We start from the raw sequence: 17,369 nt of genomic DNA, 5'->3' as shown, positions 1-17,369 counted from the left end.
TTAAATATTTTATATTTTTATTATTAAACCAGAGATTAGGGTAATGCCTGCAGTATTTGCAAAAATATGTGTAAATAGGATTGGTTCTGCCTTCATAGAAGATAGTTTACTAACTATAAGGCAATTAATCATGGACTTCCTACTTTCCTTGCACGTAATAATTTATGAAACTGATTTTCAGCAGATATGACTTTGGGACTGTATCTAAGTAGAAACTAATGCATTTGCTAGTACTGCAGAGCATATCTAAGATGCTCTGGTATTAAAAAGTAAAGACAATGAATAAATTGGAGGGCTTAGATGAAAGGAAAGGATTGCCAGAACAAATAATTTCTTTCATCAATCTGCTACCTTATTCTAACATAACACATTGCTAACCTCTAACTACACAGCTGTAATTAGATAAAACAAGTGATAATATTGAAAGTTGAGATTGTATACCTCTGGCATTTGCTTCTGCACAAAAAAGCAGTTGCCAATACATTAACTTTGACTTTGTCAAATGCTCTTAATGTACATTAAAGTAAAACCTAACATGTCTGTGTACAATTTCTTGATATTTAATTTTTTTTAAACTAAATATTGAAGTAGTAAACCAGGAATCTGACTGGAGAGATGGAATGAAGTGCTTAATTTCTCCCCGTTTTTCTGATCAAAATTGACCACCCTATCTGGTTCTTTCAACATGCCATTTATTCATTACTGGTAGTCCTTGACTTACAACCACAATTGAGCCCCAAATTTATTTTGCTAAGTGAGACAGTTAAGTGAGTTTTGCCCCATTTTACAATCTTTCTTACCACAGTTGTTACAGATGATCACATGAACTTGGGACACTGCAACGGTCATAAATATGAGTCAGTTGCCAAGCACCTGAATTTTGATCACATGACCATAGGGATGCAGCAATGGTCATAAGTATGAAAAATGGTCATAAGTTTCAGTGTGAGTTGTAACTTTGAATTGTCACTAAATGAACTGTTGTAAGTCAAGGATTACTTGTATTTTTCTGTGATGAATAGTTACCATTCAGTTCACATGCAGTTGTTTTTAAAATGAGAAGTAGGAAAATATTCTATTGGAAAATAAATGCACCTACATTTCAAATAACTAAAAGTCCCAAGCATTATTCTGAGCAATATTATCACACCCTTCTATCCAGTTTGTCTAAAATTTGATGGATATGGAATATGAAATATTATTTACAATATTAAGAAGCTGCCCAGAATTTTGCTCAAGCACAACATTTAGAACATCTTTTCCATTTCTGTACTGGAGGATAGAGTTGTTAATTAGGTTCTGAATACCAGGATTATGAATAATTTATTCTATCTTGAATTTCCTGGTGACCGCTCAAGTGCATTCATTTGTGTAGAAAATACATCTACCCACAAACCAAAACCTTTTTCTGAGAGAGAAGAAAATAACATCTTTGGAAAGCCAACTGAGATTTTTAAAATAGCAACAACAACAATAACAGTACTACCACCCCTCTCTACCTGGCTTTTTGGCAGCCAGTTATTAACCATATGATGCAATGTGGATCCTGAAATATAGATTATAGCAAGCCACAGCTTCTACAGTAACAAATGTGACAATCAATACTGAGATCAAGGGAAAAAGCTTTCTGAGCACAAATAATACTTTGGTAAATCAGGAAAACAGTGCAGTGGAAAAACTAACTTGATTCCACTTAACAAAATAATGACAACAATTGAACTACAGATTTATTTTTATTTTACTTTTTTAGAGTAGAAGAAAGTACATTTTCACACAGAGAACACATTAACCGAGGAACAAGCTAGATTTAGAAGCGGCTGGTCTATTTTTGACTATGCTCTTATTCCACAACATCTGACAGAAAAATACACTTCCAAATCATGTGCGAAGCTATATACAGCTTTTATAGATTTCTCTCTCACACACAGATTGGCTATTGTGAAGATTTTACTTTTGAATTGCCCATCACTATATGCCACTTATTCTCATGGCTTTAAGTAGCTTATATTTTTTAAAATCTGCATATTCTGCTAGAAGAATAGTCTATTAATAAGTATAATATTACCTTTGGTTCAAGTATCAATAATTTGAGGAACAGATTGTGCTATGCACAGAATGAACTAAATCAGGGGTGTCAAACTTGATTTCACTGAGGGCCGCATTGACCCTGGGGGGGGGCTGGCCAGGGTGGGTGTGGCTAGCTCAATGTCACTCATGTTGGGATTGCCTGGGGTGGCCAGAGTGTGTGCAGCCCTCTCAAGCTCCATTTTTGCTGGTAGAGGGTTGCAGGAGGCCATCATAGCTGAGAATTGATTAGAAATTAAATTAATATAAATATATATAAAGAAGCAACTAAGGAAAGAGGAATGATTAGCCTAAAGGAACCAAAACAACATTTGATGTCAGGAGATTACTGAAAAGCAATATGATTTGGGAACTGGGTAGGTCTAGTAGTCTAACAAACCAGGGATAAGACGATAGTCTTCCAATACTTGAGATGCTGTCATAGAGAAGAGGAGTCAACCTATTCTCCATAGCATCTAAGGGCAGGACAAGAGGTAATGGATGGAAGCTTAACAAAGAAGAATCCAACCTAGAATTAAGGAAAAATTTCCTGACAATGAGAACAATTAATAAGCGGAATGGCTTTCTTCATGGCTTTCTTGTGGGTGCTCTGTCACTGCAGATTTTAAAAAAGAGATTGAACAGGTGAAATCCCACAACAATAAATGTGTCAAGGTTGTGAGTAGAGAATACAGAGGAATCTTCGGTGATGTAAGCAGCAGCAGCAGCAGAAGCAATTTCTACATTCTTGCATCACAGTCCTCAAGAAAAAGTTAGCTTTGTCCTTTCCCAACTTTGGACAGGTAATCCTCAACTTACAACCATTTGTTTAGTGATCATTCAAAGTTACAATAGCACTGAAAAAAGTGACGTACCACTGATCCTTGTGCTTATGACTGTCAGAGCATCCCTACACCCCTACTTACTCTACTAATATTAATTGAAAATTGTAAATAACTAGGGCATCTATTCCCCCCCCACACACACAAATATATCCCCAAAGTTTATATGTATCTTACCATTAAAATATAATGTTCAAAGCCAAAACTTTTAGAGACAAGATTTAATGACTGCAAAAAAAAAAAAAAAAAAAACTTTGAAAGAATACTCACTACGTTTAGCGAAAAGAATCCTCTCTCAGGCTAATTGAAAACATATTTTGAGTACAAACCTCACTTCTTTGAGCAATCATTCATATTCAAAAGTATCTTACAAGTTCTTGTTTTACATTTAGTACATTCTAAAACTGACCTCTAAATCTGTTTTATATTCATATTGATTGGTTGCCCTAGCAATGAGCTATAATGACAGTGTCAGTGGCAACTGCACTAAAGAGCATGTTGATGAAAACATTCCACTGTGAGTCAACTTCCTATGTTCTAGAAATGTAATGTTTAAATCAGCACACACATCAAATAAACAGATTCCAATTTACATGATGATGTTGTAGTTTCACAATCATTCTTCAAATTCATTTGAGGGTTTTTTGTCCTCCCATGAGCTATTGGGAGGAGGAAAAATGAATCATCAGAATGCACTAAAACTTCCAAAGACGCCCAAAACTCAAAATGCATTTTTGCTTCTTATTTCCAGCAGCAACTTTTTAACTCTAAGGAGAACATACATGGCCTGCACAGCTACCCTCCACAACTCAATCCATAAAAAAGGTGCTATGCATGACTGCCTACAATCTGAAACTCATTTTTCTCTTTGAATCTGAAATGCTGCACAGACCTACTAGATATATACATATAAGTGCTCACTTATCAACCAAAATTGGATCTGGCAACTCCATTGTTAAGCAAAGCAGTCATTAACTGAGACATTACATGATTGTGACTTGTTAGCTTCTCCACTGACTCTATTTATTGGAAGCTGGCTGTGAAGTATGCAACTGGCGATTATGTGACCATGGTCTGCTGGTTGCAAAATGCACAAATATTTATTGTGTGACCTCGGAGATGCTGCAACGGTTGTTAAATATGAGAATTGGTCATAAAAGTTATGTTTTTCAGCACCTTTGTAACTTCATATGGTCGCTAAATAGGACAGTCATTAAGTGATGATTACCTGTAGTTTTGTGGCTTCCCAAGCAATTGATGGACCTTGTTTTTGCAGTCTAAAGCAGGGGAAATTTATTAAGCTTCTGGTAGACAATTATATTTAATTAGTGAATTCTATTTTGCTTGGAAATAACCTTTCTTTTTTATTTTCAGTAGGTATTTGGCAATGACAAAGAAAAATCTATATTAGAAAGTGCTTACACTATTTAATTTTTTTCCAGTATTTATGCTGACTATCTTGAAACTTCGTATTTAATGTTACAAATAGTATTACTTTTGACACTTTGGTTTGGCGTCTCATTAAAGTAATTAGATGAATCACTTTTTTACTGTTAGTTCATAGAGCAGGATTGGCATACTGTTTCTATTACCTTTATTTTTTTGCCTTTTTAAAAATACTGCCCGTTAACTTTTTAGATTTGGTTGTTGTGACTGGGGATATTCAATGAAAACATGTGAATAAATACATGAACATTGGAGGTTGAAGCCTACTGTGTTTAGGAAATACACATCATATATCTTCCCTTAAAGAAATGAATGCAATGGGTTTGAGAACATAAGAGCTTATCTGAATCAGAACAAAAGTCATTTAGTCCATTCTATTACAACAATCCATTCTGTGGCCAGTTGATGCCTATGGAATGCACTACATTTGATTGAAATAATACTCTCCTGCTTGCATTCCCTAGCAATTGGTTATGTCTGTGTAAGGCTGGAAGTTTACTTTTTAAAATATTTTTGATGAAAGATTATTTTGTGTTAATAAAACTAATATAATTACATAAGCACGACTTCTGCTCAATGAACAGGTAGGGGGCTAGGAGGGCCTTTGCATGGCTTTGTCTTGTGTTCCAGATACACCCATTCCTGGACTGGCAGGTTCTACTTACAGTCACTCATGCCCCTGGTCACTTCAAGATTGGATTACCGCAATGCATTTCATACAGGGCTGCCCTTAGGGGAGTATTCAGAAACTTTAGCTGGCACAAGAATACAGTGGCATGGCCAGTTATGTGTAATCCTAGAACAACTATTGTAGCACCTCTGCTCTGAGAGGTGCATTGGTTGCACCTTTGCTTCCTGGTCCAAATCAACTTGTTCTTTAAACTCCTTCACGGCAAGGGACTGGGACAGCCTCTCCCCATTCTCATTAACCTGCCCCATTAGATCTGGTAGAATAGGTGAGTTATGGGTACCTTTATTTGGTGGGTCCCAGGAGGCATGCCTTTTTCTGTCTTGGTACCTGCCTTATGGAATATTCTTCTCCCCAAAACAGTTCAGTTTCATTTCTTTTGATATTCTAAAAAGTCCTCAAGACCGGGCTATGCTTTCAAGTCTTGGGGCTCCCAGGCAACCAGAGACATGCTCAGATGGCTCCATTGTTGATGCCAATTTTATCCATTCTCTCCTATGATTTTATGATATTTATATCAATTTTTATATTTTGTTTTTTATCTGATTATGGGGCACCGTGTAGAGTTTCCTTTAACCCTTTTTCCCATTTTCTGTAAGCCCATTTATAAAACCTCATTTTTCTATGTTAATTAGCAAAAGTCCAATAAGGACTACTAGAAACAACAACTAAAGTATTACAAACATATTGTCTAATATACCTAATAAACAATTTCTCCCTTTCCTCAAATAATCCTCTCCACAATTAAACATTACCAGAAATAGAACCCATTATTTTAAGCTTGATCAAATAAACTGAATTTGTATTCTTTATTCTTTTTTCCAACTATCTTCAAGTTCCTCAAAGAAAACTCTAACGACTGCTTTCTCATATTTTCTTTGTCTCTTCTCTTAAATGTTTTGTTATCTTTGTCTGGGCGCCTTTTATAATTCCAGTGTGGTAACTCCAGCAAATGCATTATAATAAAATCATCCACATTGCTCTTCGGATTTATTATTTGTATATCTTTTTAAGTTATTAAAACTTTATCAAATTTAATTTGTAAATCCATTATTTCCATCATTTTCTCATAGGTTATAATTTTTATATCCACCTGTAAGTCAATTTCAGCTTTATTCAATGGGGGCTGTTTCTCTTCAAGAACACTTTCTACCGAACTGGACAGACTAACAATGGAACTTAAGGACAAAGAGGAAACAGAATATTACTTAACATGGGATGTATTGGTTAAATAATAGGTGCAGAGATTAGTATTTAACAATGAAAGAAGATAAACAAAATAGAAATAAATACAGATATATTGAAATATGTAAGAATAAACCATGTAAGCAATATCACTATTGGATTGTATGTGAATATAGTTTAAAATGCACAGAATGATAAATGTAATAGCATATTATGGTATAAATAAGAAAATAATAGTTATAATCATGATGTACAACACTATGTAGTCAAAAGAGATTATACTGTATGACCAGGAGAATAATATATAACTACGATGTATACTATGACGTAAAAAAGGACTTGATATAACTAGTACACTGACGTCATAAAATTGGAACTGTGATGAATAATAATGAAAAATGTACAATAAAAATATTTTTAAAAAAGAGAACACTTTCTGATTTAACTAAGGAGTTAAATTCCAAAACTTCCAGCACTCATTCATCAAACATTTATTTTAAGGTAGCCATCTGGTACCTTCTAGTGTCCAACTTTCCAAGTCATCTTATCTGTTACAAAAGATAAACAATATTTATCTTATCTGCTATAAAGGATAAACAACATTTTTTCCACAAGAAAGTACTCTTTTCAATCAGCTTCAAAGTCTTAAATGGGGGGGGGGGGGGGGGGGGGGGGGGGGGGGGGGGGGGGGGGGGGGGGGGGGGGGGGGGGGGGGGGGGGGGGGGGGGGGGGGGGGGGGGGGGGGGGGGGGGGGGGTGGGGGGGGGGGGGGGGGGGGGGGGGGGGGGGGGGGGGGGGGGGGGGGCAAGTCAATTTGAGCTCTTAATCAATTTAAAATTTTCCAGAATCAATATGGTAATCACCCTTTTGCTGTATATTCTGGAAAAATTTTTTTTACAGAAATGTCAAGTTATATTTTTTTTCCCTTAATGGATCTTTAACAAACAGTAAAAGGGAAACAAAGTAAACTCCAGAGTGATTCAAAAGATAAGGTTTGGTTGAACATTAAGTCCATAAAAGTCTATATTAATGCCTCTGAGTCTGGTGGAATCCAAGTTGTTTGCAAGCGACCTCAAGAGGGTTAGCTTCTGCCACCTATTCACACACAAAAAGCCAGTGTCCAGAATATGTATGGGAGATGTCGAGATTTCTCCTTGCTCTAGAGAATTTTTGACAATCTGAGTCCAGCATCTGTTTTTAACTGAAATATACTCTGTTGTGAAAAGACCAGCTTGCAGTAATACTACAAATCTGCAGTTGATGCAAGGCTGACAGAATTCATCAAGATAAAAATCTGAGACATGATGTAGTTAGAGCTGAGAAATACTTCCATTGATTGATTGATTGATCATATCTGGAGAATGCCCATCTCTCACAGAATAAGTTGATATTGATTAAGAGATAAACATATACTTAAATCTGTAGTTTGGCTGGAATATGACAACAGAACATTTTTAAAAGCAATATTTAGAGTGATAAACTAAATTGTCTGTTATAGAAACCTATTTATCAGAGTCTATAAAACAACAATATTTCATGGCATTTTAAGATACTAGCAATACATTTGTGACATTGTGAGGACTAGAACTAAAAGCATGAAATATATAAAATGGTTATCATAATTAATGGTTTAAATTAAATTAACAATAAATATTAAAATGCTGGTATTAGATCAAGATTTGAATCTAAAACTTCAACCAATTGGGGGCCTACTATTAAACATGAAAACCTTCTGGATCTACTACATCTTTTTGTTATTCTCTAACTGTGTAGTGAAAAAGGAAAGGAAAAGGGAATATAAAATTGATTTCATTTCTGGAAACAAATTTGACTGAGATCAGCAAAATAAATAAATAAAATTAACAGGTGAGGAATTAAAATAGAACTATTCAGAGAAAATGCCCACCTTAGTCAAATACTATCCACGATAAGAAATTAATATTGTCACTGAAATATGTAATGTTAAACAAAATAAACAAATATTGGGACAAACATGGTAGGAATGGTATCAGTGTTGCTACATAAAGAAAAGCCATTTTAACGTAAGTTAACCCTTAAATTTTATATACACTTGTTAAATATATCAATGTAAGATATTAGATTGGTCGCTTTCTATAGTTGGAAACAGTTCCAATTTCTATTGAGTTAGATTTTATCTTTAATTTATCAAAGCCTTTCTATGCACTGGAATTATACAAGAATATATCAATGTGCAAGAGTCTTACTGGATCAGATCAACAGCCCATAGAGTCCATCATCTTATGTCACCTAGTGGCCAACCCACTCCATTCAGAAAGGTTGCAAGCTGGTATACTGTATATGGATGATACTCCTCTTCTACTATTGTAGAGGAAGAGGAATGGCCTTGAGGAACAGGAGGAAAAGCTACTACCATGCAGATGATCAAATAAAAAGCACCTGGGCCAAGAATGTAAGGTAAGTAACTGTTTCAGACAAATCCATTCTTAGTTCACATGAAGGGGGAAGAAAAGGGGATAAAGTGCATTCAAACCTGCAAGATTCTGTTACTAAAGCTTTACAATAAAAGTAGTAGTGATTTAGATGGTATTGGTTTTATAGTCTGGTCGACTTTGAAGGGCTGATAATTACTGCTATCTAGCAGCTAGTAAGGTATATTGCCTTAAGGCCAAGGCAGTAAATATCACCAAGAACCAAGCCAGTGTTGTTCTTCCATGAGAACAGAATTACTATATGCATTTATGAATTCACATCTGGAAACAATAAATAAGCAATCCAATAATACATTTCATAACATTTTCTAAAATAATACTAATATGAATTTTGCTTCGTATATGAATTCTCTCTGGCCAAGTTACACTATACTCTAAGATCGCACAGTATGTTGACTTTTTAAAAAATAATTACAATATAAAAATTTTGGTTTTCTGTTCAAAATGCTATACAAATATTTATTTTTTTCTCCCTCAGGTGCTTAACCAAGTAAGGAGTTGAATCCAGATTATTTATTTCTACCCAGCAATAAAAAAAACAAACAAACATAGTAACTGAAAATTCTGTTATGTGACATATGCTATATTTTACAGACATAGGTTACAATTTTCAACTTCTTCTGTGATGCTTCTGTGATGCCTAAAAGAAATAACTAATCCTGATTGCAAGGCGAGGTGATCTCTTTGTTGATCACGGGTTAATGTTCACACCATTGTTGATACCATTGCAATAAATGTCAATTCAATGGCATTCTATCCACCAACAGGGAAATTGCATTTTTAAACAGAGGAAATGTCAAGCAGTGTGCACTATTGCTTGGTTTGCCTCATCTCTTCAGTTCCTGTGATATTGCTGTAGGTGTGTGATTGTGTAAAACAGGGGTCCCCAACCCCCGGGCCATGGTCCACTACCAGTCCTTGGCCTGTTCAGAACTGGGCGGTGTGAGCAGCTGGGTGGTAGGCATGCAGCTTGACTTATGTGAGTGGCGGGCTGTCATGCATGCATGCAGCTCGACTTGCACAAGCAGCGGGTCGGTTGTCCTCTTCCCCACGGCTGGGTCCCCAACCTGTAAAACTTGGGAACCACTGGTATAAAATATAGCTATTGTGTCAGTCTAAGGAACTTGGAAGGTAAAAAAGGTAAGGCCACAGCAACATTGGCTAGCAACATTAGTATTTTATCCTTTGTTATTTTTCTTCATTGGGGACAATTGGGGAAGGGAGTGGTTATATATACTGGCACTCCATTTTTCATTCCACTTTATGAATTCAAAGAAATGAGTTTATAAATATATATAAACAGAAAGTCCAAGCAGAAAGTTTTAAATTGTGTGTGTGTGTGTGTGTGTGTGTGTGTGTGTGTGTGTGTGTGTGAAGGGACAATTAAAATTTTTCTGCTTGGACTTACTGTGCTGCATTTCATATATCACAGCTACTAGGTATTAAATGTAACTGGCTCAAGAAACATTGTGCATTTTCATATATTGCAACAATAAAATGCCATGTAATTGACACTCATGCCCATACTAATGAAATAGGAAGTATTTATGCATATAAAATATAATAGAACCCTCTGTTTCACAAACAGAGGGTGAGCACATACTAAAGTACCCATGTAATTAGCAACACTTTGCCAAATTAAAAAAAACTAAGCAAAATTGGATGGAAATTCCAGGAAATAGCTGAATAGAATGCTAACTTGGGAAGTTGAAAAAAATATTCAGGAAAAATGAAATGTCAAACCACTTCTGTTTTGCTGCCAATATAGATGAAAGTGTTACCGAAATGATTAGGAGTCAAGCTCTTAAACCTAACATACTATGAATTCCCTAACACCATTACTCTATTAATTAAAATGGAAAGAGTCAAGATGAACTCAACTCCTGGTGATTTTATGGACTGCCATCTATAGCCACGTATTTTGGATATATTTGTGTTAGTATTAGAAATTGTAAAAATCAAATTAGGAATTTTGGAAATCTGAAGTCTGTTATTAGTTTCAAAATTCTAAAACATCATTTGTATGCCACCTAGGAATCTAATAATGTGCACCTTATATCGATATTCAGTGAGAGATTTCAGAATCAGAGTTGTATAGTATATTGCTGAAGTCAATTAATGCTAAACAGCGATTTTGTTGACCTCTTGGTATGATAACTGCTCTTCACTACCAATGGCATAAAACAAGTAAGGCAAAAGACTTTCTCTTATTTTGATTTGGTAAAGAAATAGGTGGGGGAAAAAAGATCAGCTTTGAGTAAAGGACTTCACCTTTTAACTCTTTCCAGCAGGAGAAATTCTACTGTATTTCATAAGACGTCTTACACCTACCAGAGGACTTATTCTGAGAATTAATGAGATAATGCAATTATTTTTAGGTTTGTCCTGTTTGGATAACGTATGAAATTGTTTGCAATTACGCTGAAGAAATACAGATGTGATCATGGCTTCTGTAAACTAGAGCTTCATTTGTCAAGAAGCCACACAACCACTCCTCTGGGAATCCCCACGGTGAAGTTTAACCCTTGGGAGGAAGATGAATTCCCTATCCAAACGTGGAGAAGAGGAAGAAGAAGAAAAAAGATGCTCTGTGTAGCGTCAGAGCCACTCACTTCACTGACAGATGATGCTTTCCCGTGAAGTCAGCCCTGGGGCTGTAAACAGATCCGGGAAAAGAAGATTTGAAGGGTTTGACTTAAGATAGCGGGCTTGTTTCCCTACGCGGTCTACAAGTGGTACTAGGGGGTAGTAGGGGGGGGGGGGTCGATTTTGCAACTTGGCAGCGAGCGAGAAAAAACGCAGCAACAGCCTTCGCCTACACTGTTGTTATTTCTCCTTAGCCAACCCCGATTTTGCATTCCTCGGAGCTGGCGAAAGCTAACAGGTGTCTGAGGCTCCGCCAGATTCTGGGCAGCCCCCTTCCTGGCCAGGCGAACGGAGCGGTTCGTACCTGGAGGACTCTCCGCTGAAGCTCCCGCCGTCCAGCAGCCGCACCTTGCAGAAGAGGATCCCGTTGACGAAGGGCACCGAGGAGAGCTCGTCCAGTTCCAGCTCCACGCGGAATTTGAACTTCTTCTTCTTCATCATCATGAAAGCCATGCGAGGCAGGGGCGGGCAAAGAAAGGAGGCGCGCGGGAAAGCAGCCCCCGCCGCCAAGGGCGAAGGGGAGCGCCCCCCACCCCACCCCCTCACCCCCTCACCCCGGGCGTCTTCTTGTCTCTGCTTAACCCCCGCCGCTTCCTCCATTGCTACACAACCGTCGTTTCTTCGGCCCTTGTGACCAGGCAACGCAGGGGAGGAGCGGGAGGAAAAGCAGCAGGAGGCGGGTGGGCGAAGAGAGAGAAAGAGAGGGAAGAAAAACACGCCCGCCCGCGCGCTGTCTTCACCCAGGCAGGCGGCGCGGGCGCTGCTACGACATGCGTCTTGCTGCGCCCTCCCTCACGAGCGAAGGGGACGCCGGCCACAACCGCCCGGCCGCGTTCAAACCAGCCCGCCTCCCTCTCTCTCTTTCTCCCCCCGCGCGGGCTCTCTGAAGGGGGAAGGGACGCTGTCTCACAAGACCGGCTTCTTTCCTGCCCTCCTGCGGCGTCAGTCCGTTGAGTCACTAGGAGCCCGCCGAGTGACGGGAGAGCTCTCTCCCCCCACCCTTCTCGGGGTGGGCGCCCCTGCCGGCTGCAGCCGGCACCGAAGGTTCCCGGGGGTGAGAAGGTGACGCGGTCGGTCGGTGGGTCCGCCGCGCGCCAGGCAGAGAATCCCCGGGCGCTGATCCTTAGCAGTGTTTTCCCCCGTACCCCGCCATCTGCAGTAAGACCCCCGTAAGGCGGCGGGGTTTTAGGCGTAAAGAAATGGCGAGGCTTTGGGGGACGGGCCCTCAACCAGGTGTTGCAATGGTGTTACTCATTTCCTGACCGAACGGTGACCTCACCGATTTAAGAAGTAGCGAGAGAAACAAGATTTCAATTTTTAGGCATCTCTCCAACCAAGCCACAAGGGCCCCTTGGCTGCAACCCTGCATTCTTTCTTCCCGGAATGATACAAATTCCCTTGCGTGTGTCGTGACCCCTTTCGTGTTTAGGATGGATGCTTTTCCATCCTTTATGTGGATGCTTTTCCTCCATTCGTTAATCATTTTTAATCATGATTAATCATTTTTAATCATTGTTCACAATTCAACTACAATAATTCCGGGTTCCGTGTCCGGAGACAATGGTGCAACTTAGAATGACTATTCACTTAAAAATGCTAATTGAAATTCCTTTTAGCAAACCTGAATATGAATATAAAAAAATTAACCTTCCTGTGAAATAATGTGTCCTTAATATATCATCCTCTTTGCAATTGACATGTATTTGTGCTACTGTATATGATCACAATTTGAAAAAGGTTTTTAGCACGGTTTTATGACTCTCCCGTTCTAAAACCTTGGCAGAGGTTCTGAGTTGTTAATGCCTTAAGGACTTTCAATCAAGGAGAAGTGCCTTAAAATAGCCGGATGTTTAATACCTTAAGCAAAATACACTCAGCAAAAATTAGGACACATATTATTCACTTTAAGGCACCTAAGTGGAGACAAATGGAAGAATGTTGTGTTTTGCACAGTTAAATGGGCTACTAATTACCTTTACAGAATTAGAATATTTCATTTTTTCTCTAAAACACACAAGGCAGTATTTTTATTTCCACACCCTGCCATTATATATTTCGGCTAACCTTACAAAGTAGATAGCTGGGAGAGAATGACTGCCAGTGAATGGATCTGAACATTGCACAAGTTTGAACTAAAACATGAAGGAATGTGAAATTAGATCTCTCACATAATAGCTCTGCTTATTACAGTAATGCCAAATTTAGTGATTCCTGGTGTGCATATTTCCAAGCATGTAGTTATTGTATTAGCAATGCTTCATGTTAAAAGATTTCTATTATTAGAAGGTTATCAATTGCCAGGTTGTACACAGATACAGATTAACAGTTGGAAGGGACTTTGTAGATCATCTAGTCCAACCCCCTACCCAAGCAGACCCTACACCATTTTTGACATGGCAGTCCAGTCTCCTTGAAAGCTTCCAGTAATGAAGCTCCCACAACTTCTGAAGGCAAGCTGTTCCATTGGTTGATTGCTCTGTCAGAAAAGTTCTCCTTATTTCCAGGTTGAATCTCTGAGTGTGTGTGTGTGTGAGAGAGTGTGTGTTCAATGGATATTTCTTCTCCCTCATGCCTGTTACCAGTAATTTGCTCAGGAAGTTATAACAGAATAGGTTTGGATGCACACACATACACAAACTCTCACACATTCTTTCTTATTGTTATGGAGCCTAGCTTAGCAAAATTATATATACATTTCTATACAGAGCCTCCTTCAGTTTCTTAACTGTCCCCTTCCCTTATTCATACAGGTGCTTCTCATTATAACAGATATTCCATTAGAAGTTTCATTACTTTCATGCCTCAGTCTTATTTTTAACCTAAAGTGGAGGATTGAAAAAAGGGGAGGAAAAACTTTTCCTTGAATTTCTGGATTGCAAAAACAACAAACAAAATAGTCCTAGAGTGAACCTCACCAAAAATATCACTTGAAGCTGTCATACTTTGATCGTGTCATGCGAGCTGACTCACTTGAAAAATCAATCATACTGGGAGTGGTCAGCAGAAAAAGGAGAAGAGGCCGCTCTAGTACCCATTGGCTGGACACTATAAAGCAGGGGTCTGCAACTGCCCCTCTCCCGGTCTGTGGCCCAGTGTCTGGCCACAGCCTTTTCAGGACTAGACCCTGGAAGTGATGGAAGAGCATGTGCTTGCCTGCCTACCTGCATTTATGAAAGCGGCATGCGCACAAAACCATCCACTCTTCCCCCCCCCCCCAACCCAAGCCACCATTGCTGTCTCCAGTTCACCAAGCTGAAAAGGTTGGGAACCGCTGTGGTGAGATTCAATTTTTTTTACTACCGCTTCTGTGGGCGTGGCTTGGTGGGCATAGCAGGAGAAGGATACTATAAAATCTCCATTCCCTCCCCCATTCCTGGGGGAAGGTCACTCCAAAATCCCATTCCCTCCCCACCTCACTAACCTGCTTTCCAACTCTGTTCTCCTGTACAGGGCAACAAAAGAAGAGCCATCCGATCAGCTGGGACTCGGGAGACAGAGAATAGATGAGGGCAGGGCCAGTCAGAGGTGGCATTTGCCGGTTCTCCGGACTACTCAAAATTTCCACAACCAGTTCTCCAGAACTGGTCAGAACCTGCTGAATACCTCTGGAATGCTGCTGTAAAAGGTGACATTGGGAAAACCGTGGCAGACCTAAAGGAGGCAGCGTGAGGCAGAGAGGCACGGAGAAGGTTGGACACGAATGAATGGCTGATGATAACGAACTTCTTGGAATGCTAACACCTTGGTCAAGTTTTCCTTGCTACCTCTGGTCTCTCCTTTCCAGCATATGACAAGAGGAAATAGAAACGGAAGCAAGCAAAGGCTGTACAGGTAGTCCTCAACTTACGATCACAGTTGAGCCCAAAATTTAGCTTGCTAAGTGAGAAATTCTTTAAGTGAGTTTTGCTCCATTTAACAACTTTTCTTGCACATTTGTTAAGTGAATCAGGACAGTTCTTAAATTAGCATGGTTATTAAGCGAATCTAGCTTCCCCATTGACTTTGTTTGTCCCTGCAAACTGTCATAAATGTGAGTCAGTTGTCAAGCATCCAAATGTAAAGCACATGACCATGGGGATACTGCAATGGTCATAAGTGTGAAAAATGATCATAAATCACTTTCTTCAGTGCTGTCGTAACTTTGAACGGTCACTAAGCAAACTGTTGTAAGTCAAGAACTCACAGAATTCACAGAATTTATGACTTGTGACCTGTCACTTAGCAACTGTTTAAAATTACGTTGTATCCCAAAAGCTACATATGACCCAGTTCTGACAGCCAGCTGCTCCCATGGTCATGTGATCACATTTTGGGCACTTGGCAACAGGCCTGCATTTACATCTGTTTGCAGCTGCTCAGGGTCTTATGACCATGATTTACAGAATTTACTGGGTTTTGCTGAAAACTGGTGTTTACTTCTGGTTTACTTCCGGTTTGCTATGGGGCAAAAATGGCCCATTACAAATAATGGGTTCACTTAATGGCCACCATGTTTGTTTCATGACTACTGTGTTTGCTTAATGACTATGACAACTGTTGCAAAACAAGGTCATAAAAATCAGATCACTTGTGACCACCCACTTTACAAATGTCACAACTTATTGCTGTAATTGGCTGGCTCTAATACAGTCATAAGTTGAGGACTACCCTATAGTGCTAGTTGGGCCTACAGTATATGCCTACCAGCATCACTCTTTAATACCTTCCAAACTACATGCACTATCTGATGTTACCTTTGTAGATTTATTTTGGTTTAACAAAAACTTAAACTTTCATCTTTAGTTGTACTACAGTCCACTATTTTGTTTAGAAGTGTGTCTACTTTTTCAGGAAAAAAACAAAACAAAATACAAAAATCGTAGAGAGCATATTGGGTGGCTAGAATGGATCACAGAGAACAACTACTGTATATCAATCTGCCTTCAATGCTATTTTCCACAATCTCCACACAACATTTTTTTTAAAAAGTAGTGAAAATATCTTAACATTCCAAAGCAAAAACAGTATAATTTAGAATGGAGGGTGGTAATTATGCATTTCTTTTTAAATAAATTATAAATTTATTTATAAAGGTATTGTTTGCTCCCTTTTCATCCAAAATGGATTATTGTCATGCAGCTATCAAATAATTGGAATTTAGAAAGATCATTCATGTTTTAAAATACAACTTTTTAAGTATAACCCAATAAAATGTTTAGAATAATTTTATTCAGCAGTAGATAAGGAATTATTGAGTCTATCATCTCCTCCTCTATAACTGTCTGGTTTGGTTCTGCAACCCAACAGGACAGACACAGACTTCAGAGAATAATTAGGACTGCAGAAAAAACAATTACTACCCACCTGCCTTCAATCAAGGACCTGTATACTGCACGAGTCAAAAAGAGGGCTGTGAAAATATTTACAGACCCCTCACATCCCGGACATAAACTGTTTCAACTCCTTCCCTCAAAATGACGCCATAGAGACTGCACACCAGAACAACTAGACACAAGAACAGTCCCCCCACCGAAAGTCATCACTCCGCTAAATAAATCTCAACACTGTTCAACTATTTATGAAGTCTGCACTCCTATTACTGTTAATCTTCTCATCACTCCTTATCACCCATCCCCTCCCACTTGTGATTGTAACTTTGTCGCTTGTATCCTTACAATTTATATTGACTGTTTCCTAGTATGATTTAATTGCTTATTGTAACCTATGACTATCATTAAGTGTTGTACGTTATGATTTTTGATTCTTAACGAATGTATCTTTTTTTATGTATACTGAGAGCATTTACACCAAGACAAATTCCTTGTGTCCAATCACACTTGGCCAATAAAGAATTCTATTCTTATATACAATAGGCTTTTTTAAAAATAGCCCAATGTTTTAACTCCCTCTGCTGGATTCATGGTGCAATTATTGAGAAGTTGATGGCATTAAAAAGATAAAATGCATGAATTTGCTCAAGTATTTGAATTTCTGGGGCTCTAAATATTTTTTAATTTGTAATTAATATCTGATTGGTGGAGTCCTTGGT

General features: G+C 38.6%; 1 protein-coding gene across 1 annotated transcript in view; it reads right to left on the bottom strand.

Annotated features, from left to right (window-relative positions):
• Positions 1–12,605, bottom strand: part of EEIG2 (EEIG family member 2) — a 29,504-nt gene extending 16,899 nt beyond the window's left edge. The window contains exon 1 of the mRNA XM_026671763.2: positions 11,646–12,605. Coding sequence (XP_026527548.2) covers positions 11,646–11,941 — 296 coding nt within the window. The 5' untranslated portion in view covers positions 11,942–12,605. The remainder of the gene's footprint in view (positions 1–11,645) is intronic.
• Between the last annotated feature and the right edge of the window lie 4,764 nt (positions 12,606–17,369).

The sequence above is a fragment of the Notechis scutatus genome, chromosome 3 (assembly GCF_049901735.1).
Source record: "Notechis scutatus isolate UNSWTSFEM ecotype Mainland chromosome 3, rNotScu1.2, whole genome shotgun sequence".
NCBI lineage: Eukaryota > Metazoa > Chordata > Lepidosauria > Squamata > Elapidae > Notechis > Notechis scutatus.
The sequence above is the reverse complement of the archived record's forward strand: the minus strand, read 5'-3'. Positions and strand labels throughout refer to the sequence as shown.